The sequence below is a fragment of the Babylonia areolata genome, chromosome 20 (assembly GCF_041734735.1).
Source record: "Babylonia areolata isolate BAREFJ2019XMU chromosome 20, ASM4173473v1, whole genome shotgun sequence".
In the NCBI taxonomy this organism is placed as follows: domain Eukaryota; kingdom Metazoa; phylum Mollusca; class Gastropoda; order Neogastropoda; family Buccinidae; genus Babylonia; species Babylonia areolata.
In genome coordinates this window covers 17,956,025-17,981,499 of record NC_134895.1, presented here as the reverse complement: position 1 = coordinate 17,981,499, position 25,475 = coordinate 17,956,025, and the positions used below count along the sequence as shown (strand labels likewise).

Below are 25,475 nucleotides of genomic sequence, written 5' to 3'. Positions count from 1 at the left end.
TTTATACGAACGGCGAAAGAGACGACGTTAACAGCGTTTCACCCCAATTACCATCATCAAAATATTGCAAGCGGAAGGCTCTTATACTGAAGACGTGAATGTTGACAAAGAATACCACAATTCTGACGACGGAAGCTAAAGGTTGGGTCATTCAGACACCCACTGGACATCCGAGGGGTCTGTGAAGAGGAGAAGAGAGGACTGGCCGTACTGAGTGAGTTAACTCTTGACTGTGGCACCTGACAGTGGAAAGAGTTATAAATCGGAAGGTGACCATTTCTTCTACTACATACGGAATTAAAAGATTCATTCTTCCTTCAAGAGCAAGTGTTCCCTTGTGTTGCAGGTGAAAGCAGCAGAAATCATAGCAGAGTGAGAAGTTCAAAGTGGGCTACACCCTGCGCTTCCCTCGTGTGGAGATGATCCGTGACGACAAGCCGTGGACCCAGTGCATGACCACAGCTGACGTCGAGGACTTACGTCTGGTGGGACACGAGCTGATGTGTTTTGTTTGCTTTTTGATGCCTTAGGCTACGTTCACATCCAGCCCAGCTAGTTGCTGTCAGCTGCTGATAATTGTGCTCATGTCATTTTGCGCTTTCCAGTCATGTATGCTGGCAGTAAGTGTTCGGTCTGACGACCATCCGTCTCAGTCCATCTCCAGCCATTTTTAATTATTTGTCTCATGTAGACAGATGAGGCAGATGGCTGATCCAAGGGATGGAACTCTTCAGAGATACCAGTAGCGTGAATTCCAATGATTTTCGTTTCTTCCGTCTGGAGAGCGCCATATTGTTTCTAGCTGACAGCAACTGACTGTATGGGTGTTGCTGTGTCAGGCTGACGGCAACTGGCTGTATGGGTGTTGCTGTGTCAGGCTGACGGCAACTGGCTGTATGGGTGTTGCTGTGTCAGGCTGACGGCAACTGGCTGTATGGGTGTTGCTGTGTCGGGCTGACAGCAACTGGCTGGGCCTAGTGTGGACATAGCCTTATCTCCTGTATCATTTTAGCGGCGTTGTTTCCCCAAGTCCTGAATCCCCCCGTACAGATGACACACTTCAGTTTATTATGGCATGGTCTCAGCACTGGCAGTCCACTGGGAATTATAAGTGTTGGGTGACTAGGAGGCCTCACACCAGAGAAGACCCTGGACTGCACATCAGCATGGCACCATATACTAACCCTTCAACTTGTGACAATGATCATCTAGATACCTGATTGACTGGATCAGTGCTTTTGAGACCAGCAGAACACAAATTCAACATTGGCATGACATCATGTACTAAAAAAAAAAATCCTCGCTGTGCTTTGCGGGTTATAAAAGCTGAAATGAGTCATGGGGGTTAGTACATTAACTCTCTCCATACGAACGGCGAAAGAGACGATGTTAACAGCGTTTCATCCCAATTACCATCATCAAAATATTGCAAGCGGAAGGCTCTTATACTGAAGAGGTAAATGTTGACAAAGAATACCACAATTCTGACGATGGAAGCTAAAGGTTGGGTCATTCAGACACCCACTGGACATCCGAGGGGTCTGTGTAGAGGAGAAGAGAGGACTGGCCGTACTGAGTGAGTTAAGATTGATATTTGAATGCAGCCCTTTAGATTTAAAAAACAAAAACAAAACATTTTAAAGAAAAAATAAAGCGTTTGGTGTTCAAGGCTTACAGGGGTGCCACATTACTTTTTTTTCTCTCCTTCAGCATTTCTGCTCTGTATTTTCACTTGTGCTTATTCCTACAAGTGAGTGTCCACTTGTTTGCAAATTCTGCCCATTCTTGCAGGCAACATTTTGTTTTGTGGGAGGCATGTTTGCATTTCCATAACCCACCTACCTTGTGTGGGAGGTTGAAAGAATGCCCACTCTTTACCCAACAGGTGTTGCCAGAATTTGAATTTTGAACGTTTAGGATTGGATGTCTGATGTATTAACCGCTTCACAAATGCACCGATCATGTTGTTGATTTAATTATTTCATTGTCTGTGTTTTGGGGCTGCAGCTTCCACATTTGCTTGTGTGTGTGAGAGAGGGCTTTTTTCTTCCCCTGCTGCCAAAATAGTGTTACTCCTATTTCACTGGTGCTCATACTGGGTACTTTCCCATAACCCGCTGAACTTTGACATGGATAATTGATGGGATCTTAAGCATGTGTATTTGATCTTCTGCATTTATACACAAACACACACACACACACACAGTGATTAGGGCAATTGCAGGTATGCAGACTTCTCTGCCTATAACTGGCCTGGTACCACTAGTAGGGATTTAAACCCAGGACGTTCACATTGTAAGGTCAGTGCTTTAACCGTTCGGCTGTCATGACAATCAGTTTGATTATTGTTGTGTAATAAATATATATATGATAGTTAGTCAAGTCCAACTATGACCATCAGAACAGTAAAGGAGGCAACTGCTGTCTGGACTACCTGGGCTGGAATTTGATTATAGTGGAGATTGTCTTGCCCAAGTTACATCCCCACTCTCTCGGCCAAGAGGGTTTTAGGACGGTCAGCATTGGGATGGTTCCCTGAAAGGCCAACTGGCCCCCAAGGCTGCAGCATGAAGAGCCAGTGCAATCTTGCATTCTAGTTTCAGAGTCATAGTCCTTCACAAAAGGGTAAGCTGTAAATGATTTCCCATTGCAATAGAGAAACCATTAATAATACAGCTCTCACTTTGCTGTTGTGAATCACATCACAGAAATCAGGCGGCAAGCTGGCAGGAGGTCGCATGGAGCTGGGTGAGGGGGAAGAGGGGGAGGAGGTGGGTGGTGGGCCCAGCAAGAAGAAACGCCGTGTGGCGCCCCGTGCTGTGCAACCCAAACTGATGTCACGCTTCAAGGGGGCTGACGTCTCCGATGTGGAGCAGGTGAGAGGCTGTGGAGGGTTTGTGTGTGTGTGTGTGTGTGTGTGTGTGTGTGTGTGTGTGTGTGTTATGTTTGTGTGTGTGTGTTGTGTTTGTGTGTGTTGTGTGCTTTTGTGTGTTGTGTGCGTGTGTGTGTGTGTGTGTGTGTGTTTGAACAGGTGTGCTTGTGTGTGTGTGTGTGTGTGTGTGTGTGTGGTGTTTGTACAGGTGTGGCTGTTTGTACATTCATGTATATGTTTGTGTGTGTATGTGTGTGTGTGTGTGTGTGTTTTGTGTTTGTACAGGTGTGGTTGTGTGTGTGTGTGTGTGTGTGTGTGTGTGTGTGTGTGTGTGTTTGTGTGTGTCTCTGTGTGAGTGTGTCTCTGTGTATGTGTGTCTGCGTGTTTGAGCATGTGTGTGCATGTGTGTGTAAAGATTTTGTGTGTGTTTGAAATGTGTGTGTGCGTGTCTACACATGTGTTTAGTAAGTCAGTATGATGCTCTGAGAAAAACGAGTTGCTGCTGCTTCCTGTATCAATATATCAGGAGGTGCGGTGGCAGAATTGATAGGGTGTTGGACTTCTTGATCCAGGGGTAAGGGTTCGATCCCCTGTTTCAGCTTGATGTTGTGTCCTTGGGGAAGGTACTTAACTCTTAATTTCCCTCACTCCTTCAGGTGTGAATGGGTACTGGTCTTTGGTTGGGGAAGTTTAAAGTGGAAGGAGAGGACTGGGCCCTGCCTTGCTATGCTGAGCCCTGGACACAGTGGATATGAGTTCACTTCCCCGATGGCTGTAAAAAGCAATAGGACCTTTTATCTTTACCTTTTTAACTCTCTCTGGACGACGGAATGCGTGAGCATTCCTACGTAAAATGTATTCGATTTCGGACGACGGAATGGAATAGCATTTAAAAAAAAAGAAAATCCATCATGCGCTGTACACGTGATTTTGTGATTAGCCAAGCAGAGTGCGCTATTATGGGTCACTCCACAACCGAATGGTATGATTGGCCAGCCTGTCATGTGTGGCCCGTCTCACACACATGCTGACAAAGTCACTGACTGGTCGTCTGCTTGTGTGCCAGCCTGTTAGTAAAGTGGATTCTTCTCAAAATGTGGAGCGAACAAGGCAGTGACGGAAATGATTTAGTTTTGCCGAAGTACTTGAAATTCAACAAACTGAAGGGTCGGACACTGAAGAGGTGGATGATGATGAAGAGGAAAGTGAATTAAGTGCAGAAAGCAAGCATGGGTGAAAAATTGGCATTATTTTCTACACGATGGCAAAACTGTAAAAATAAGATGAGTAATTTGATATTTTTTATGTAATAGCCCAACATGTAATAAACCAGTTCTGAAAGTTTCATTTTCTTACTCTTTAGTTTGTATTTTTTGTAAATTTTTTCCAAACCCTTACAAATGGGCTGTCTGTGGGGAAAAGCAAGGGAGAAAACTTGTCGTCAAGAGTGAGTTAACCTGTGTCATTATAAAGCTGTACTGTCTTTACGTAGTCTTCTTCTTGGTGTTCACAGCTACACCATCAGCCCAGTTCCAGTGATGACTGATGTTGTTTTGTCCAGCTCTTCGTCACTGCTCTTTAGTTTGGTCGTGAGCGGAGTGTCTACAGGCTGCACATCTTGTCTTGCCTGTTTGAACAGGGGGCAGCTTTGGAGAATATACTCTCCTATTACTGGTCTTCTTACTTGTAGTCTTATAGTCCAGTTATTTGGTGTCTTCTGGTATACCTTACTCAAGAGTAATGCCATGTAATGTCAGCTTTGGAGAATGTGCCCTCCTCTTACTGGTCTTCTTACTTGTAGTCTTATATTCTAGTTACTTGTAGTCTTGTAGTATATCTCACTCAAGAGTAACACCATAGATTGTCTCAACATCACCGATTGTCTCAACACGATAGAATATCTTATTCAAGAGTAACGCCATAGATTGTCTCAACATCACCGATTGTCTCAACACGATAGAATATCTTATTCAAGAGTAACACCAAAGATTGTCTCAGTTGTCTCAACACGATAGAATATCTTATTCAAGAGTAACGCCATAGATTGTCTCAACATCATTGATTGTCTCGACACGATAAGATATCTCACTCAAGAGTAATGCCAAAGATTGTCTCAACATCATCGATTGTCTCGACACGATAAAATATCTCACTCAAGAGTAACGCCAAAGATTGTCTCAGTTGTCTCAACACGATAGAATATCTTATTCAAGAGTAACACCATAGATTGTCTCAGTTGTCTCAACACGATAGAATATCTTATTCAAAAGTAACACCATAGATTGTCTGAACATCATTGATTGTCTCGACACGATAAGATATCTCACTCAAGAGTAATGCCAAAGATTGTCTCAACATCATCGATTGTCTCGACACGATAAAATATCTCACTCAAGAGTAACGCCAAAGATTGTCTCAACATCATCGATTGTCTCGACACGATAAAATATCTCACTCAAGAGTAACGCCAAAGATTGTCTCAGTTGTCTCAACACGATAGAATATCTTATTCAAGAGTAACGCCATAGATTGTCTCAACATCACCGATTGTCTCAACATGATAGAATATCTTATTCAAGAGTAACGCCATAGATTGTCTCAGTTGTCTCAACACGATAGAATATCTTATTCAAGAGTAACACCATAGATTGTCTCAGTTGTCTCAACACGATAGAATATCTTATTCAAGAGTAACACCATAGATTGTCTCAACATCATTGATTGTCTCGACACGATAAGATATCTCACTCAAGAGTAATGCCAAAGATTGTCTCAACATCATCGATTGTCTCGACACGATAAAATATCTCACTCAAGAGTAACGCCAAAGATTGTCTCAGTTGTCTCAACACGATAGAAGATCTCACTCAAGAATAGCGCCATAGATTGTCTCAGCATCATCGATTGTCTCGACACGATTAAATATCTCACTCAAGAGTAACGCCAAAGATTGTCTCAACATCATCAATTGTCTCGACACGATAGAATATCTCACTCAAGAGTAACGCCATAGATTGTCTCAGCATCATCGATTGTCTCAACACGAAACATTGTGTGTTGTTGACAGGTGTCCCAGGTGCTGTCAGGCAAAGAGGTGTGCGTGATGAACGGACCGGCCGACCTCACCAAGCCGCAGATAGAACGCAAGGTGGTGGAGATGGGAGCCAAGTTTGTGCAGAATCCAGGTACATAGCCCGTTGCGGTGATCGGTGCTTGGTTTGCTGGGTGGTTGGTTGGTTGGCTGGTTTGGATTGGCTGATTCGATGGTTATTTCAGTCATTATTCTTGTTTTTTTTTCTCTGATGATGCCCATATCCAAGTCGTGAAGGCATTATTCTGAAGGCAAATATATGAATTAACTGTTTCCAATGTGTGGTGAGGTGGGTTTTTTTTTGTTTTTAATCAGATTGCTCACTGTTATCCACTTGAGTTAAGGAATAGGTCAGCTGGAAGTACAAGAAAGGAGAAAAAAAAAAAACCCTCTGAAAATTTATAATTCATGATAATTTGTATTTGTATTTGTATTTCTTTTTATCACAACAGATTTCTCTCTGTGAAATTTGGGCTGCTCTTCCCAGGGAGAGCACATTGCTTCTCTACAGCGCCACCCTCATTTAAAAAAATTTTTTTTCCTGCGTGCAGTTTCATTTGTTTTTCCTATCGAAGTGGATTTTTCTACAGAATTTTGCCAGGAACAACCCTTTTGTTGCCGTGGGTTCTTTTACATGCGCTAAGTACATGCTGCACACGGGACCTCGGTTTATTGTCTTATCCGAATGACTTGTGTCCAGACCACCACTCAAGGTCTAGTGGAGGGGGAGAAAATATCGGTGGCTGAGCCATGATTCAAACCAGCACGCTCAGATTCTCTCGCTTCCTAGGCGGATGCGTTACCTCTAGGCCATCACTCCACATGATAGTAATATAATCTAACAGTGGACACTTTTATAGCATGCTATCCAGAAATCTGCTGTGGGTGCTTTACAAAACACATGGTTTTATACATAACATATTGCATCAGTGTTACATGCACACCAAAATGTGACCAGCAGACTGCACACACATACAAACACATAAGCACAATGCATACATACATTCAAACATACCTTGGTCATACTGCAAAAGAGTCTGCATTTATCATTACCAGTCATAGCGCACAAAGGTAACCATTTGTCATGATTGGTCATACTGAACAAGAGTCAGCATTTGTCATGATTGGTCATACTGAACAAGAGTCACCATTTATCATAATTGGTCATACTGAACAAGAGTCAGCATTTGTCATAATTGGTCATACTGAACAAGAGTCAGCATTTGTCGTAATCAGTCATACTGAACAAGAGTCAGCATTTGTCATTATTGGTCATATTGAACAAGAGTCCGCATTTGTCATAATCGGTCATACTGAACAAGAGCCAGCATTTGTCATAATTGGTTGTACTGAACAAAAGTCACCATTTGTCATGATTAGTCATACTGAACAAGAGTCAGCATTTGTCATAATCAGTCATACTGAACAAGAGTCAGCATTTGTCATTATTGGTCATATTGAAAAAGAGTCAGCATTTGTCATAATTGGTCATACTGAACAAGAGTCAGCATTTGTCGTAATTGGTCGTACTGAACAAAAGTCACCATTTGTCATGATTGGTCATACTGAACAAGAGTCAGCATTTGTCATAATTGGTCATACTGAACAAGAGTCAGCATTTGTCATAATTGGTCATACTGAACAAGAGTCAGCATTTGTCGTAATTGGTTATACTAAACAAGAGTCGGCATTTGTCATGATTGGTCATACTGAACAAGAGTCACCATTTGTCATAATTGGGCATACTGAACAAGAGTCAGCATTTGTCATAATTGGTCATACTGAACAAGAGTCACCATTTGTCATAATCAGTCATACTGAACAAGAGTCACCATTTGTCATAATCAGTCATACTGAACAAGAGTTACCATTTGTCATAATTGGTCATAATGAACAAGAGTTAGCATTTGTCATGATTGGTCGTACTGAACAAAAGTCACCATTTGTCATGATTGGTCATACTGAACAAGAGTCAGCATTTGTCATAATTGGTCATACTGAACAAGAGTCACCATTTGTCATAATTTGTCATACTGAACAAGAGTCACCATTTGTAATTATTGGTCATACTGAACAAGAGTCAGCATTTGTCACAACTGGTCATACTGAACAAAACATTTGTCATGATTGGTCATACTGAACAAGAGTCAACATTTGTCATAATTAGTCATACTGAACAAGAGTCACCATTTATCATTATTGGTCATACTGAACAAGAGTCAGCATTTGTCATAACTGGTCATACTGAACAAAACATTTGTCATGATTGGTCATACTGAACAAGAGTCAGCATTTGTCATAACTGGTCATACCGAACAAAACATTTGTCATGATTGGTCATACTGAACAAGAGTCAGCATTTATCATAATTGGTCATACGAACAAGAGTCAGCATTTGTCATAATTGGTCATACTGAACAAGAGTCACCATTTATCATTATTGGTCATACTGAACAAGAGTCGGCATTTGTCATAATTGGTCATACCGAACAAAACATTTGTCATTATTGGTCATACTGAACAATAGTCAGCATTTATCATAATTGGTCATACTGAACAAGAGTCACCATTTGTCATAATTTGTCATACTGAACAAGAGTCAGCATTTGTCATTATTAGTCATACCACCCAAGAGTCAGCATTTATTTTCATTTTTTGGTCACACTGTGCAAGAGTCAGCATTTATCATGATTGGTCATACTTCACAAAAGTCAGCATTTAACATAATTAGTCACACTGGGCGTACCACTCAAGAGTCACCATTTATCATGAATGGCCCTAATGCACAAAAGTCACTGTTTATCAGAACTGGACATAACAATCATAATTAGTCATACTGCACAAGAGTCACCATTTATCATTATTGGGCATACCACACAAGAGTTACCATTTATCATTATTGGGCATACCACACAAGAGTTACCATTTATCATTATTGGGCATACCACACAAGAGTTACCATTTATCATTATTGGGCATACCACACAAGAGTTACCATTTATCATTATTGGGCATACCACACAAGAGTCACCATTTATCATTATTGGGCATACCACACAAGAGTCACCATTTATCATTATTGGGCATACCACACAAGAGTCACCATTTATCATTATTGGGCATACCACACAAGAGTTACCATTTATCATTATTGGGCATACCACACAAGAGTTACCATTTATCATTATTGGGCATACCACACAAGAGTCACCATTTATCATGATCAGCCGTACTGTAGAAGAGTTACCATTTATCAGAACTGGACATAACAAGCATCTTTCTGAATGCTGTTTTCACTCTTTACTATTAGAAGTGCAGGGAGTTAAACTAATTAAGGAACTCCTTAAACTAATTAAGGAACTCACCACCACCACCCACGCGCCCCCCCAGCCCAGGTATTTCTCCGCCCACATTTCATTGTGTGCCCCCCACTTCACACGCAGGCAGCACCACCAGTTTTGTACTGGCAGAGAAGATTGCCATCAAGGTGAACAACCTGATCAAGACGGACAAATACGACATCGTCAGAGTCAGCTGGTTTCGCAGACTGCTGGAAGCTGGCTGCTGGATTCCTTGGTGAGAAACGTGAGGGACAGAGGGAAGGGGGAGAGGGTGTAGAGCTCCCCCACACCCCCCCATCATACCTCCCCACAGGGGTGCTCTTTAGAAAGGAGGTTTGGAGGGTGGGTTGTGTGTGGAGAAAGAATGGGCATTTATGGGTGGTTGTAGTGAAGAGGTGGAACTTCTTCTTCTTCTTCGTTTGTGGGCTGCAACTTCCATGTTCACTCGTATGTACACGAGTGGGCTTTTACATGTATGATTGTTTTAACCCCACGATGAAGGCAGCCATACTCCGTTTTCAGGGGTGTGCATGGTGGGTTTGTTATTGTTTCCATAACCCACCGAACGCTGACATGGATTACAGGATCTTTAACGTGCGTATTTGATCTTCTGCATGCGTACACACACAAAGGGGGTTGAGGCAGTAGCAGGTCTGCACAAATGTTGACCTGGAAGATCGGAAAAATCTCCACCCTTTACCCACTAGGCGCCGTTACAGAGATTTGAACCCGGGACCCTCAGATTGAAAGTCCAATGCTTTAACCACTTGGCTATTGTGCCCGCCAAAGAGGTGGAACAAAAGAGAGGTGTTGTGTGTATCAGTGTGTTTGGTTTGTGTGTGTGTGTTTGAAAGAGTGTGTGTGTGTGTGTGTGTGTGTCCGTATAGATAAATTTTCCCTTCATGAAGCATTTTTGTTGGTTCAAAGAAACGTGTTTACGTTTGTCCTTGCAAGTTTTATAAATGTATTCTGTGTAAAAATTTTTCTTTGTATCTAAGGACCCCAGGTGACATGATTCACACCTCCCCGGCCACCCGCAGACAGTTTCAGCGTGACTATGACGACTATGGAGACAGCTTCACTGATGATGTGACAGAGGAACAGCTCCGACACATATTTTCCTCTATGGACAAGGTGACGTTTTTGTCCATGCAGTTAACTGGACTGCATTTTTATTGCTGGGAAAGCAGAGATTTAATTTTTTTATTATCTCGACAGTCTTTTATATGAAAATGTGCGTGTGTGTGTGTGTGTGTGTGTGTGTGTGTGTTTGTTTGTGTGTGTGTGTGTGTGCGTGTGTGTGTTTGTGTGTGTGTGCATTTACATAAGCAATACCATTTCTGAAAACCAGAACCCACAGACACCGTAACCAAGTGGTTACAGCATTGGACTTTGAGTCTGAGGGTCTTGAGTTCGATGCTGATATTGATCTTGTGAAGGGATAATGATGAAGGTTTTTTCCAGAGCTCCCAAGTCAACACATGTGCAAACTTGCTAACACCCTAACCCGCTTTGTGTATATACACAAACAAAAAATTTCAAATACACACATCAAAGATTCCACAATCCATGACAGTGTGTCCGTAGATTATGGAAACACAGATATACCCAGTATGTGCACTCCAGAAATGGAGTATGGTTTCCTCTGTGGTGGGGTGAAAATGGTCATACTCATTTAAAGCCCTCTTGAAGATGCAGGTAAATGTGGGACTTGCGGCCCCTGAATGCAGAAAGAAAGAAAGTAAAAAGGGAAAAGCAGAACCCAAAAGAACAATGGATGCTTTAGAATACATTAAACCAAATAAGGACAGCCTTGCATTTTCACTGGAACTCTCTTTCTTATGCAAAAACTACACCATAGGAGGTTCTCTGTTCAGACATGTGAATTTACAACAGAAATAATCTGTTTATTTTAAGAACCACTAAAAGACTACACCATAACAAAATCTGTGTTCAGATGTGTAAGTCTTCTTCTTCTTCTTCTGCGTTCACTCGTATGCACACGAGTGGGCTTTTACGTGTATAACCGTTTTTACCCCGCCATGTAGGCAGCCATACTCTGTTTTCGGGGGTGTGCATGCTGGGTATGTTCTTGTTTCCATAACCCACCGAACACTGACATGGATTACAGGATCTTTAACGTGCGTATTTGATCTTCTGCTGGCATATACACACGAAGGGGGTTCAGGCACTGGCAGGTCTGCACATATGTTGACCTGGGAGATCGTAAAAATCTCCACCCTTTACCCACCAGCCCCGTCACTGTGATTTGAACCCGGGACCCTCGGATTGACAGTCCAACACTTTAACCACTCGGCTATTGCACCTGTCAGATATGTAAGTCAATGACAGAAATAATCTGTTTAATTTAGAAACCAGTTGAAGTGAGTACGTTTCTCTGCAGGATGAGGACATTGTGATACCCCCTGTGTCATCGGATGCTATAGCTGAACTGGAGGAAGAGCACTTTGCTGATGAGTCACCGTATGGACTGTTCCGGACATGCAGGTCTGGCCCCAACTGTTTTTTTACGTCCTGGTTTTGTTCTGTCCAGCTCCACTAACAACAAGATGTATCCTTGAATGACATCATCAGTGTATAAGTGCACACATCACACAACATGTTCACATTCAGGGGACAGACTTTTTTTTTTTTCCCCTTGCAGTGAAGGTTATATTTGTCAAGAAAAGAAAATCATGTAATCAAATTCCACATTAAGGTGATCTAAGTCACATAAAAAACAACAACTGCAGGCAGGATAAAAAAGAAAAAAGTGGGTGGTGCTCTCAGTGTAGCGATGCGCTCTCCCTGGGGAGAGGAGCCCGAATTTCTCACAGAGAAATCTGTTGTGACAAAAAAAAGTATACAATAGAATAGAATAGAATAGAATACAGAATCAGAATCTCAAAAACACATAATCAATTTCCATCAAAAACCAGGGTAGCAATACACAGTAGAAACTACTTCAAGGAGTATATATATAACACTGACAATTGCTTCACAATAGCTATATTATTATTCATTAATTGTACATGGGACAAACATTGAAGTCATGTATCTCTTTTGTGCTGAGATGCTGTTTTCCATTGAATGAATTTGGCAAAATTTAGAACACATATTCTCTATGATCCCTTCTCACCAGAGAATGGATTCAAAAGTTTAATGAAGGACGCTGGATCATGTAAAAAACTGGATAAAAGTTTCTCATGAAAGAGCTTTTTCGCCAAGCCAACAAGAGCAATACTAAAACTGTTTTAACGAAAAAACTTAGACGTATGAAGTGCACAGGAACAGGTATCGAGATGGCTGCCATCAAAAGATGGCGCTAGCCAGGGGGACAAAGGGGAGGTTACCTACTTCTGGGAGGTTATCAGCCGTAGTACTTTCATTTTTTCCGCATAGACGGATAGTAGTTTGCACAGGACAGGAATGTCAGACCCCTGCCGGAGTCTGCACTAGTTGGGTCACGATAAGTATGTTATTTAAACGTAATTTTAGATAGAAAATCTCCTTTATAGAATTTTGGACGAAACGAGGAGTGATGTGATTATCAGTGCGATAGGCGACGTGACAGTGTTGTGTGGAGTGATGGGATGAGTGATATGATGCATGATATGATGAGTGAAGAGATGTGATGACTGACATAACCTGGTGTTGACGAAGTGACTTCGCTGTGGCGGTTGTCAGGATGTACATGGACTCGAACCTGGTGGTTGGGGACGAGAGCACCCACCTGCCCACCTCCAGCCTGGACCTGCTGGCCCTGGAGCTGCGCTTCTTTGGGGCCACGGTGGTCAGCCAGCTGGACAGCCAGGTGTCCCACGTCGTTGTGGAGGAAAGGTAAGAGCCAGGTGTTGCGTGTTACTATGGAATGAAGGTAAGACAGCCAGGTGTCCCATGTTACTGTGGAATGAAGGTAAGACAGCCAGGTGTCCCATGTTACTATGGAATGAAGGTAAGACAGCCAGGTGTCCCATGTTACTGTGGAATAAAGGTAAGACAGCCAGGTGTCCCATGTTATTGTGGAATGAAGGTAATACAGCCAGGTGTCCCATGTTATTGTGGAATGAAGGTAAGTGGAGTGATAGCCTAGAGGTAACGCGTCCGCCTAGGAAGCGAGAGAATCTGAGTGCGTTGGTTCGAATCACAGCTCAGCCGCCGATATTTTCTTCCCCTCCACTGGACCTTGAGTGGTGGTCTGGACGCTAGTCATTCGGATGAGATGATAAACTGAGGTCCCGTGTGCAGCATGCATTTAGCACACGTAAAAGAACCCACGGCAACAAAAGGGTTGTTCCTGGCAAAATTCTGTAGAAAAATCCACTTCGATAGGAAAAACAAATAAAACTACAGGCAGGAAAAAATACAAAAAAAAAAAAAAAAGGGTGGCGCTGTAGTGTAGCGACGCGCTCTCTCTTGGGAGAGCAGCCCGAATTTCACACAGAGAAATCTGATGTGATAAAAGGAAATACAAATACAAGACAGCCAGGTGTCCCATGTTACTGTGGAATAAAGGTAAGACAGCCAGGTGTCCCATGTTACTGTGGAATGAAGGTAAGACAGCCAGGTGTCCCATGTTATTGTGGAATGAAGGTAAGACAGCCAGGTGTCCCATGTTACTGTGGAGGAAAGGTAAGACAGCCAGGTGTCCCGTGTTACTATGGACTGAAGGTAAGACAGCCAGGTGTCCCATGTTATTGTGGAATGAAGGTAAGACAGCCAGGTGTCCCATGTTACTGTGGAATGAAGGTAAGACAGCCAGGTGTCCCATGTTACTGTGGAATAAAGGTAAGACAGCCAGGTGTCCCATGTTATTGTGGAATGAAGGTAAGACAGCCAGGTTGCACGTGTTTCTGTGGAATGAAGGTAAGACAGCCAGGTGTCCCATGTTACTATGGAATGAAGGTAAGACAGCCAAGTGTCCCATGTTACAATGGAATAAAGGTAAGACAGTCAGGTGTCCCATGTTACTATGAAATGAAAGTAAGACAGCCAGGTGTCCCATGTTACTTTGGAATAAAGGTAAGACAGCCAGGTGTCCATGTCATTGTGGAAGAAAGGTAAGACAGCCAGGTGTCCCATGTCATTGTGGAAGAAAGGTAAGACAGCCAGGTGTCCCATGTCATTGTGGAAGAAAGGTAAGGTTATGAGACATCCGGGAATTGTGTTGTGTTGTGTTGTGTTGTATTTCTTTTTGTCACCACAGATTGCTCTGTGTTAAATTCAGTCTGCTTTCCCCGGGGAGAGTCGGTCACCAGAGAACAGTCCTATCCATATTTCTTTTTTTTTTTTTCTGTGTGCAGGTGTAATTGTTTTACGATCAAAGTGGATTTTCCTACAGACAGGGACAATCCTTTTGTTGCCGTGGGTTATTTGATGTGCACTAAGTGCAAGATGCACACAGAACCTGTCATCTGGTGTCCCATGTTATTTTTGAAGAAAGGGAAGGTTCTAAGCTGTGTACTGTTCTGGTATACTGACATGCTGACATAAGATTCACAAATGATGTCTGACGTTGTTCTGACATCTTAATAAGGTGAAGTGAGCTGAATGAAAACATGCAGTTGGAAAACATGACAGTGGCAAAAATTGTTATATCTGTCTTCACTTAGCTATCATTTTTGCCTTTTCTATTATAATTGACCGCTGTATCTGTTGTCTTTAATCCGCTGTCTGTTGATGCAATGCGTTGACTGTGTGCAGTGACCTGAGTCGGCTGGATCAGCTGAAGGCGGTGCGACGAGGGCGACAGAAAAAGTTTCGCATCGTCACAAAGAAGTGGATCAAGGCGTGCATGGAAGAAGGCGGGCTGTGTGCTGAAAAGACCTTTGAGTTATGAGTTACAGACAGATAGTTAGGCTGCAGATGTGGGTGTTTCATTTCTGCACTGGGAGGGTTGTGCTCAGCAGCAAGTCAGTTTTAGTTTCTCAAGGAGGTGTCACTGCGTGTGGACAAATGCATATCTGCTAGGCAGATGCCTGATCAGCAGCATATAAACCAGTGCGCATAGTCAGGCCTTGAGTGCATGGATATATGTTTGTGCACTTATCAGAGTGGATTATGTCAGCAGAATTTTGCCAGAGAACAACAGTTGTGTTGCTAAGGGTTCTTATGCAGTGCACCACTGTCATGCTGCACGCAGGACATCGGCTTATCATTTCTTTCGAATGACTAGATGGTCAGTTTGATTTTCCAGTTAAATTTGGGAGAAAGGGTGAGACTTGGATTTGAACCCAGACCCTCACAGACATGGTGTTGGTAGATAAGCATCTTAACCATTCTGCTACCGTCCTTCTGAGTGATCAAGCTGCTGCACCAGCAAGTCAGTGGACATTCATCCCTTTTGTTCAGAGCTTGCGTAACTTGCACCCAGTTCGATATGGTGGGTATACCACCCAATTTGATATGGTGGGTATACCACCCAGTTCAATATGGTGGGTATACCACCCAGTTTGATATGGTGGGTATACCATCCAGTGGGTATACCACCCAGTTCGATATGGTGGGTATATACCACCCAGTTCGATATGGTGGGTATACCACCCATTTTGATATGGTGGGTATACCACCCAGTTCAATATGGTGGGTATACCACCCAGTTTGATATGGTGGGTATACCATCCAGTGGGTATACCACCCAGCTTGATATGGTGGGTATATACCACCCAGTTTGATGTGGTGGGTATACCACCCAGTTTGATATGGTGGGTATATACCACCCAGTTTGATGTGGTGGGTATACCACCCAGTTTAATATGGTGGGAAAACCATCTAGTGTGATATGGTGGGTATACCACCTAGTTTGATATGGTGGGTATACCACCCAGTTCGATATGGTGGGTATACCACCTAGTTTGATATGGTGGGTATACCACCCAGTTCGATATGGTGGGTATACCACCCAGTTCAATATGGTGGGTATATACCACCCAGTTTGATATGGTGGGTATACCACCCAGTTTGATATGGTGGGTATATTACCCAGACAGCTCCTCTTCCAAAGGTAGCTAGGTCTGTTTGTTACCTGTTGATCATGAATCCAGATTTGGATTTGTAATGCATGATTCATTTGTTGATGTAAGAACAATGTGAAATCTGTAATGATTGCTTTGTTGACCATGAATCAGTTCATTTTATTTTTAAGATATGATTAATATGTTGATGTTAGGAATTAAAGAAACTGCACGCTTTTGATAATTGTGTAAATTAGGATATATTTTTTTAATTTTTAATAATTTTTTTGTGTGTGTAAATTTGGATGATGTTGTTTTTACTGTTGGCTGTGAGAGTGGGTTTGAATTGTGTTAATTGTACTGTTCAGAATGAATGTCATGTTTAAAGCAATGTGTGTGTGGAATATGTGTTATGTTGTAGTGTGGTGTGATTTTTGTGTGTGCATGCATTCATGCATGCATATATACATGTGTTTGCACGGATATGTTCACATGCCTCTATGTTTAATCATGTGTGAAACAGAGACAGCTGAGGGAGAAAGAGATGTACATGTTATTTTTTTTTAATGATGTGTCTTGTCTGTAGATTTTCCACATTCATGGTGATGATAATGATGATTTGTCCATCATTTTATTTCGTTACCACTCAATTGTGTGCTTGGACCACACACACTTGTACATGAGATAAATCCAGATCTGCAGTCTGGAATACCGTCCAATCTTTGACATAGGCGATGGGCGCAGTAGCTGAGTGGTTAAAGCGTTGGACTTTCAATCTGAGGGTACTGGGTTCGAATCTCGGTAACGGCGCCTGGTAGGTAAAGGGTGGAGATTTTTCCGATCTCCCAGGTCAAGATATGTGCAGACCTGCTTGTGCCTGAACCCCCTTCGTGTGTATACACAAGCAGAAGATCAAATACACACGTTAAAGATCCCGTAATCCACGTCAGCATTCAGTGGGTTATGGAAACAATAACATACCCAGCATGCATATCCCCGAAAACGGAGTATGGCTGCCTCCATGGCAGGGTAAAAAACGGTCATACACGTAAAAGCCCACTTGTGTATGTGCCAGTGATTGTGGGAGTTGCAGTCCACGAACAAAGAAGAAGAAGACGACGTAGGTGAAGATACGTCATAGTACAATGTTGAACCAAACAAGAAGGCAGTCAAACATTCTGTCAGCAACAACAAAAAAGCAAAAAAAAAAAAAAAATTTTTAGTGACTTATTAGAAGACAGTGAGCACAGAATACATTTGCTTGTCCTGCCAGTCTTACATTCTCTCAACAACAACAACAAAAGCAATCAGAAAATTAACAAACAATGAGGCCAGGAGATGAAATGATTAACAAATAGTAAAGAGTGGTAACTCTCTCCATTCACACGGTACACAAGTCAGTGCTGCTTACGCTACTGATTCAGCTAGCACACAGGTAACTAAAAGGTACATTGGAACAAACCCAGACACTTCCTCTTTAAAAAAAAAAAAGGAAGCGTCGGGCCTGTCCTTACACCGATCATTTGACGTGCACACAGCAGCAAGGACAGGAGAAACGTGCAAACACAAATTAGCTTTCATTCAAGACTGGCATAGCCTCTTTAATCCTGAACAAGCCACACAGAACACATGGACAATACACATGGTTGCCTTGGTGGTTTTTCAGCTGGAAATTAACAAACAATGAGGCCAGGAGATGAAATGATTAACAAATAGTACAGTGTCTGGGTTTGTCACAATGTACCTTTTATTTACACACAATCTGAATCGCTATGAATGATTGCTAACAAAATCCATGATGTCCCGGTCAGCTGCAGTCTTTTTGTATGCAAGGTTCACTATACTGTTTGTCGGCTGTGCCGGGCAGTTTAGATGAAGCATGCTTATCCGCGACTGGTTTGCTTAACACATGCTAGTTGTGTGTGATCACCGTGCCACTGGCATAAGGCCAGAATCCCCGCCCCCACCTTTTGTAATTTGAACACTGGGTGGAGATTGTATATGGGTACAAGGTCAGAATATCTTCACTTTCCTTCTCCGACTTTAAAAGAATAATGGAGGTGGGGGGGGGGGGTTTGGGGGGGGGGGGGCGTGGGGGGTTAAACGAGCATGGGGCCAGAATCAACCTCCAACCCCCCATGAGGAGAACTGAACATTGGTTGGTGATGTTGCAATTTGTTGAAATAGTGTACGTATAGTCATTTGGCGGGTCAGTTTTAGAGGGTGTGGGGAGGGGGTTGGGGGTGATTTTGGACTATAGCAGGGGGTGGGATGGGGTGGGTTGGGGGGTCAATCTGGATTCACTTCCCGGGGGCTGCGTTTAGGCTCGTGCCCATACTGACCTCCTGGAGAGTGATTTCGGGATGGGAGTGTTTATGAATCATTACACCGGCACAGAAACACCTGTCTAAGGTAACATAACTCAACAGCTGCAGTGGTTACCATTGTTCGTGACAGTACGTTACAGTATTGTCATTCATCAGTTTCTTTGATATCTATTTCGTGTTAACATATATAATCAGTATTATATAGATGTGCATGTAGTAAAAATAGAAAAAAAAATTCGTAAAAAATTGTCGTATATAAGTTGATAAGGTTTGCAACATTTTCCAAATACCTTTTATCAGTAACTGGTAACCTCCCTTGCGTGTTACAAGTCCGTTCAAAGGGTATATTTACTGGCCTCAGTTTGTGTGTCATAAGTTAATCAACAAACGGAGGCCAGTGAAAATTCCTTTTGAACCACATAACTTTATTACTGCAGGCTTTTGTTCATATCATGCGCTAACAGGAAAGCATGTGTTGTCTGGGTTGGTTAGTGCTCCTGACCAGGCATCGTGATGTGCCCCTTGGGGAGTAGCTGGTTCGCTTTAGTTGGAACCCAACTCTCACTCGTGGCTCCAGATATCTGTTAGCACGTGACAGCTGCCACACCCCGGTAAACTGCTTCAACTGCTGGGCTAAACCAGGTGAAGGCAGCTGATGAGTCTCAGACCCTCGGTGAGGTAGGGCTTGTCTCCCAAAGCACGTGATGACTGCATCCGGCGGACAGCGTGGGGGAAGCCACTTGAAGACTTGAAGGCCGCTTCCAGCGACGCGTAACGGGGCATGCACAGGCCGTAGCGAGTCAGTACACTGATGGCCACCCGCTGCATCCTGACCTGTCTCCAGCTGTCTCAACACCCATCTTGCCACTGGGGTCCAGACAGGCCGGGTCGAGACAGCGAAGCTGATGATTTGTGCAACTCTCCCTCACTTTACTCAAACTCACGTGCAAGTCTTGACATGTCTCACCGCCCACCTCCCCCAGCATCTCCCAGCCCCGCCCCAACCCCCCCGCCCCCCACCTTCCCATTTCCTGCACCAAGTCACGTGGTGATGGGCGAGCGATGACAGCAGCAGGTGTGGCAGATACACTAGGGAGCTCTTGCCACAGACCTGCACACAGGCGGCTCAGGTCATAACATGGTCGATTTTCCCCGAGAGCACGAGCAACAGGACTCGGCAGACACCTGGGAAACTGAGCATCGTTTTTTAGGACCACACTGCGCACCACCTCAGCATGAGGAAGGGGCTGGAGATGATTACCTCATCTTTGCTTGTTTCTCCTCATCTTAGCCAGCAGCCCTTTATTAGTGGTCGAAACACACACACATACGCACACGCACACACACAAGGTGACATCAGCCATCACTGATCAATGTGCGAAGACGTCTGGACAATGCTGCGGCAGGGAGACCAGAGAGAAGAACAGTCCTGGTGGCCGGAGAGCTGGTATTGTACAGCACTTTCATGGCAGCCCTAAGCGACACTGGGGAACGAGGGTCTCCTGACCGAATGAGAAGATAGCAGGATACACTCTCTTCTGGAGTGTTCGTGTCGGTAACTAGCGTCAAGAACCATCTTGCACAGAAACTGGCCAGATTCCCCCCAAGGCGTGAAAGATCAACTCATGACACTTCAACTCCCACGATCTTCTCATTACCAACGCATATCTCCGGCCTTCCTCTCCGCAACAGGACGATCAGCACATGTTAACATAGACATAGATATAGGTTTCAAGTAGGATTTAACAGTCAAATGTGTGTGTAAAACATTTGTGGCTTATGATGGCATGTTATATCTTTTTCGTAATCCTGTAAAAATCAGGTAGCAGACTACATCAGAATATAGATGGTGAATGACAACTGGCTCGTGACAGGATCAGGATGCATGAAGTCGAGACCTCTGATATGAATTTTTCCAAATGCATCTGTGCAAAACGTGCTTTGTATCTTTTGCTAGGTTTCTTCAACCCGGCGTTGAAGGCACATTCTCCATGTTTTCAGCTTTTGTTCGCTCAGTTGAATTAGTAGTACCATTCAGATGAAGAAATACCAATTTGTATTTGTATTTCCTTTTATCACAACAGATTTCTCTGTGTGAAATTCTGGCTGCTCTCCCCAGGGAGAGCGCGTTGCTACTCTACACCGCCACCCATTAATTTTTTTTTTCCTGCGTGCAGTTTTATTTATTTTTCCGATCGTAGTGGATTTTTCAACAGAATTTTGCCAGGAACAACCCTTTTGTTGCCGTGGGTTCTTTTACGTGCGCTAAGTGCATGCTGCACACGGGCCCTCGGTTTATCGTCTCATCCGAATGACTGAATCTACACGTACAGTGGCAAGGCCGGCTCTCTACACACACCCCTACCTGTAATCGTCACATAATGTAACACCCGCATTCACTCTAGGATAATTTGCTATCATGTTTGGAATACAGCATGAAGTGCTGGTTCTGAGACATATCAGTCATAACTACCTTAGCGCCAAAATGTTCTCCTCAAAAGGGTAAGATTTTCCGAAGAAAACCTTTTGACCGAAAAAACCAAGATTTTCCAAGGAAAACAGCTTTTTGATTAGGAAAAAACGGTTTTTTGCCTGGGATATAAGATTTCCAAAGAAAACAGATTATTGTTTGGGGAAAAAAAACAAAACAGTAAGATTTTCCAAAGCAAATGTCTTTTTGAATGGGAAAACAGTAAAATTTCACAAACAACTTTTTGTTAGGAAAACTGAAATCTTAAACCAACTCCACCTTTCCAGGTTCAACAACTGAAGCGTGTATGAAAACTTTCAGATGACGTTGGAAGAGAAAATACCCACCCATTTGGTACTGAAGTTCTGTCTGAAAGTTGACTGGTTCATTCACGGCAAACAAAACCCGAATTCATAATGTTGGCGAGCCAGATGTTAATCAGTTATGAGATAATGCGATGTTCGCATTCTGTAGGTCGACTGATTCATTCGCAAGTGACGAACACATTCTGAGGCGCGTTTCTTTCGATATTTAGGCGAGGTTCTCGCGAGACACACTTGGAATGTGCATTTCTCTTTTTCCATCCAGCGGCATGAGTAGCCGCGAGTCTCGCGAGTAATGGCTAGGAAGCCTTCGGAGCAACTCTGCCGCGAGGTAACGAAAATCTACTTCCCATCTCACATTCGTTTCTTTGCGCGTGTACTCCTCGCCTTCGCTACTCGCTCTCTCGTCACCAGCCCGCGAACGTGCTCGCGAACAGCAAACACGTATGAGATTCTTGGTTTCTTGGTGGAGCTTGGATCTTCCCCACCAACCAACTCACCCAGAACGCAAACTTCATCTGGCCAATCCCAGAACAGCTTGACCCGAAGGGCTATTTGCCAACATGCTAAAAGTGCACTTCGAGCTTGATAGACCATCATCATCATGTAATGTTCATGATGATTAGTCCAACCTCAAGTGACAGCCATGTTTGCGCTGTTAACAGAACAAACTGTTATTTATTACTTGGCGTGTCAAAGGTCGAGCTGTTCTGTTCTGCAGACAGAAGTTTTTTTTTTGTTTGGTTTGTTTTTTCTGCGTCACCCGTGAAAAACAAAGGACTGGCATTGTCAATTACCGCCTCTGATTTCAGTCTGGATAAAATGGAGAAGCAAAAAAGTGAGAAAACTGATGTGGGCAAATACACATTGAGTGCACGACCAACTGTCCAGTCAGATATCGTCTGGAAGGATGATCATTTATTTATTTATTATTATCATTATTGTTTTGTTGTTGCTTTGTGTGTGTGTGTGTGTGTGTGTGTGTGTGTGTTCAGTTTCATTCAATGTCAAGCACATTAAGTGATATTAGCGTGTGTGTGTGTGTGTGTGTGTGTGTGTGTGTGTGTGTGTGTGTTCGTTCATAATGGCTCATTTGTCCATTTACGCTGTCAGGAGGATCGGACTTGACCATTTTTTCCTGAGCCATTTGTTCTTGGACGGGCTGAAAAAAGAGAGAGAACGAGATATGACAGGCATTGGTGGGGAGGGTGGCAGAGAAGAGAATTTTTCGTTTGCTTGAGTTGACTCAAAGCCATTTCACCAATGATAACATAAAAACAGGATTCCTTTTAGCATTGTGCAAAACGGCCGGATGTTCCGATCATATATAGGCTGAAATTAGGGTGTTCTATCCGCCTTTGTGAACGACAGAATGTCCAGCTACACATAATCTGAAAACATGATCACGGATCTTTTTTGTTTTCAGTTTCAGTTTCTCAAGGAGGCGTCACTGAATTGAAACGATCGTTTCTTTCAGCCCATTGCACTTGTAGACTGGTTCCTGCAGATCTAGATATCTACCATGTGTTGCAATGTGCTTGACGCGAAGTGATGGCAACGTCTCCTTTACCGCTGAAATAAAAGAATAATCCAGATATTCTAAACACAAAAAAACATGCTTTAAACGGTGTTATTACGTCCAGTACAATGACGTTTATTTATCACACAAAGACGAAATTTAGGCAAATGACGTTAGATGTCCTGCAGCAGTGGGGATTAGTCAGCTTGCTTCGGAACTGAACATGCGTGGTTCGATCCCCCATGCATGTCTTTTTTTTTTTTTGTCGTCTCCCAAGCTTATTTTATATGTCATATTTAATACAGAACACTTTTCAACGATTTTAAAAAAATCTCTTATATCTCCTTATGATTCCTTTACTGGATAAAGCACTAAGCACAAGTGAGTCTTGAAGGCTTTGCCTTCTTGTTCTTCTTAGTTTCAGTTGCCTTTTTGTGTTTTAGATTGTAGTGAATGAGAGTTGGTTGTCATCTGTTTCACACAAAAATCGATGAGCAATGAAAAAGTAAGTTGTGCAAGTTTGCATGTAGACGAAAAAGCTTGTTCTTCGACGTCTTTTTCTGATGTATAAAAATCTCCTGTGAAAAAAACACTACGGGCCTATGGTACTGTATTCGTCAGTTTTGAAGTGTGGCTCGTACTACCATGACAAGTTACAGTTTAACTCAGGTCCATCAAATATCAGTGCGCTACAAATCATAACAATAATAACGGGCGCAATAGCTGAGTGGCTAAAGCGTTGGACTTTCAATTTGAGGGTCCCGGGTTCGAATCACGGTGGCGCCTGGTGGGTAAAGGGTGATTTTTCCGATCTCCCAGTTTAACATATGTGCAGACCTGCCAGTGCCTGAACCTCCGTGTGTATACGCACACAGAAGATCAAATACGCACGTTAAAGATCCTGTAATCCATGTCAGCGTTCGGTGGGTTATGGAAACAAGAACATACCCAGCATGCACACCCCCTAAAACGGAGTATGGCTGCCTACATGGCGGGGCAAATAAGCAAAACGGTCATGCACGTAAAATGTTAAATGTTACATGTTTGTCTCAGTGTGTAGGTGTGCGTGCCTGAAATCTGATTGAATGACACAGGAAACGAATGATGAGCGCCCACTGGTAGCCGTCAGTCGGCTCTACCCAGGTAGGCAGCCTGTTGTGTAAATGACTCGTGTGTGTAAAGCGCTTTGAGCTTGGTCTCCTACCGAGGATAGGCGCTATATAAATATCCATATCAATCAATCAATCAATTATGTGCGTGAGAACAATAATTTCGGTTTTCTTTGTCTTTCGAATACTTTACTTTTCCGTTCCTTTAGTCACTTTCAATTTTCTCGATCTCTTCTGTTTTCTTTCGTCCTCCCCTCTGTTTCTTTTACTTTCTTCTTTCTTCGATTCTTTTTGTTTCTTTTCCCTTCTTTCTTCGGTCTCAGTCAATGTGTAAAGAACATTTCACCACTGAAATAACAAAGTTAAATAATATTTATAAATTTCTCTCCCACTTATTTATTTGTTTATTTGTCTTTTTTGTTTTTTTGTTTTGCATATCTATTTATTCCAATCAGAAATATGTCTGTATTTGTAAACCACCATAGTTTTTTTTCCTGCTTCTTTTTCATTTTGTTTCAGCTCCAGCCGGCGATATATTCTTTATCTTTCTTTGCTTTCTCCTTTCATATGAAACTTCTCGTTTCTTTTCTTTTCCTTTTCTTTCTCTTTTCACACACAGTTTCATTGTTATTTTCTTTCTTTCTTTTCCTTTCTCTTTTAACACAAGCAGTGTTTCCCGCTTTCTCTTCTTGCTACGTAGTAGGCCACCGAAGTCCTTCTACCAACAACAGACCCTGTACAAGCAAACACAGGGTGTTCACTGATACTGACTCAACACACTGATCTTGGTAGCACTGGTCAAAGAAGGGCTCTCAGAGCGATGGTCAGACATCACGCTGCTGCCGGTGGCGCTGCTGTCCCATTTGTCGCTGCCCCTCCCTCCACCTCTTCCTTCTCCTCTTCTTTCTCTTCCTCCTCCTTCTCCCAACCCTTCTCCTCCTCTCCCCCACGAAGAACCACCCCTCTTCCTCCCGGGCCTCCCCAGAAGCTGGAGGAGGGTGGCCCTGAAGCGGGAGCCCATAGAGTAGTAGATGAGGAAGTTGAGGGAGCTGTTGACGCAGGACAGGAGGTGCATGAGGCAGTTGCTGACGTAGAACAGACGGGTATGGCGGCCGCCGGGCAGGAAGCCGGGCAGGAGGTTGCGGACGAAGGCGAGGGTGACGGTGGGCAGAGTGCAGAGGGCGTACACCACGCACACCATCACCAGCATCCGCGTGATGGACAGCTCGCGCCGCTCTGTCGTGCTGGTGGTGGTGGAGGTGGAGGAGGTGGAGGAGGAGGACTGCGTGTTGTTGTTGTTGCTGGTGGTGGTCGCCTGCCGTGACATGACATGATGATGATGATGATACTGACGCCTTGACTGCCATAGAACGTAGCACTTACGTCCATAGTCAACATCGCTGATGACAAAGAAGGGAAATATGTTTAGAAGTTTAAACATCTAGAGTGGTATATCTCCTGACAGTTTTC

At 43.3% G+C, this 25,475-nt stretch overlaps 2 protein-coding genes across 2 annotated transcripts in view; one reads left to right on the top strand and one right to left on the bottom strand.

The window, feature by feature from the left end:
- LOC143295277 (DNA ligase 4-like) overlaps positions 1–16,809 on the top strand; it is a 31,560-nt gene extending 14,751 nt beyond the window's left edge. Inside the window, 9 exon segments of the mRNA XM_076606897.1 lie at positions 347–367; positions 369–485; positions 2,709–2,876; positions 5,940–6,057; positions 9,407–9,539; positions 10,303–10,438; positions 11,709–11,812; positions 12,992–13,144; positions 15,008–16,809. Of these exon segments, the coding sequence (XP_076463012.1) occupies positions 347–367; positions 369–485; positions 2,709–2,876; positions 5,940–6,057; positions 9,407–9,539; positions 10,303–10,438; positions 11,709–11,812; positions 12,992–13,144; positions 15,008–15,143 (1,086 nt within the window). The 3' untranslated portion in view covers positions 15,144–16,809.
- An 8,587-nt stretch (positions 16,810–25,396) lies between these two features.
- The window catches only part of LOC143294549 (uncharacterized), a 6,105-nt gene continuing 6,026 nt past the window's right edge, over positions 25,397–25,475 (bottom strand). The window contains exon 4 of the mRNA XM_076605926.1: positions 25,397–25,405. Coding sequence (XP_076462041.1) covers positions 25,397–25,405 — 9 coding nt within the window. The remainder of the gene's footprint in view (positions 25,406–25,475) is intronic.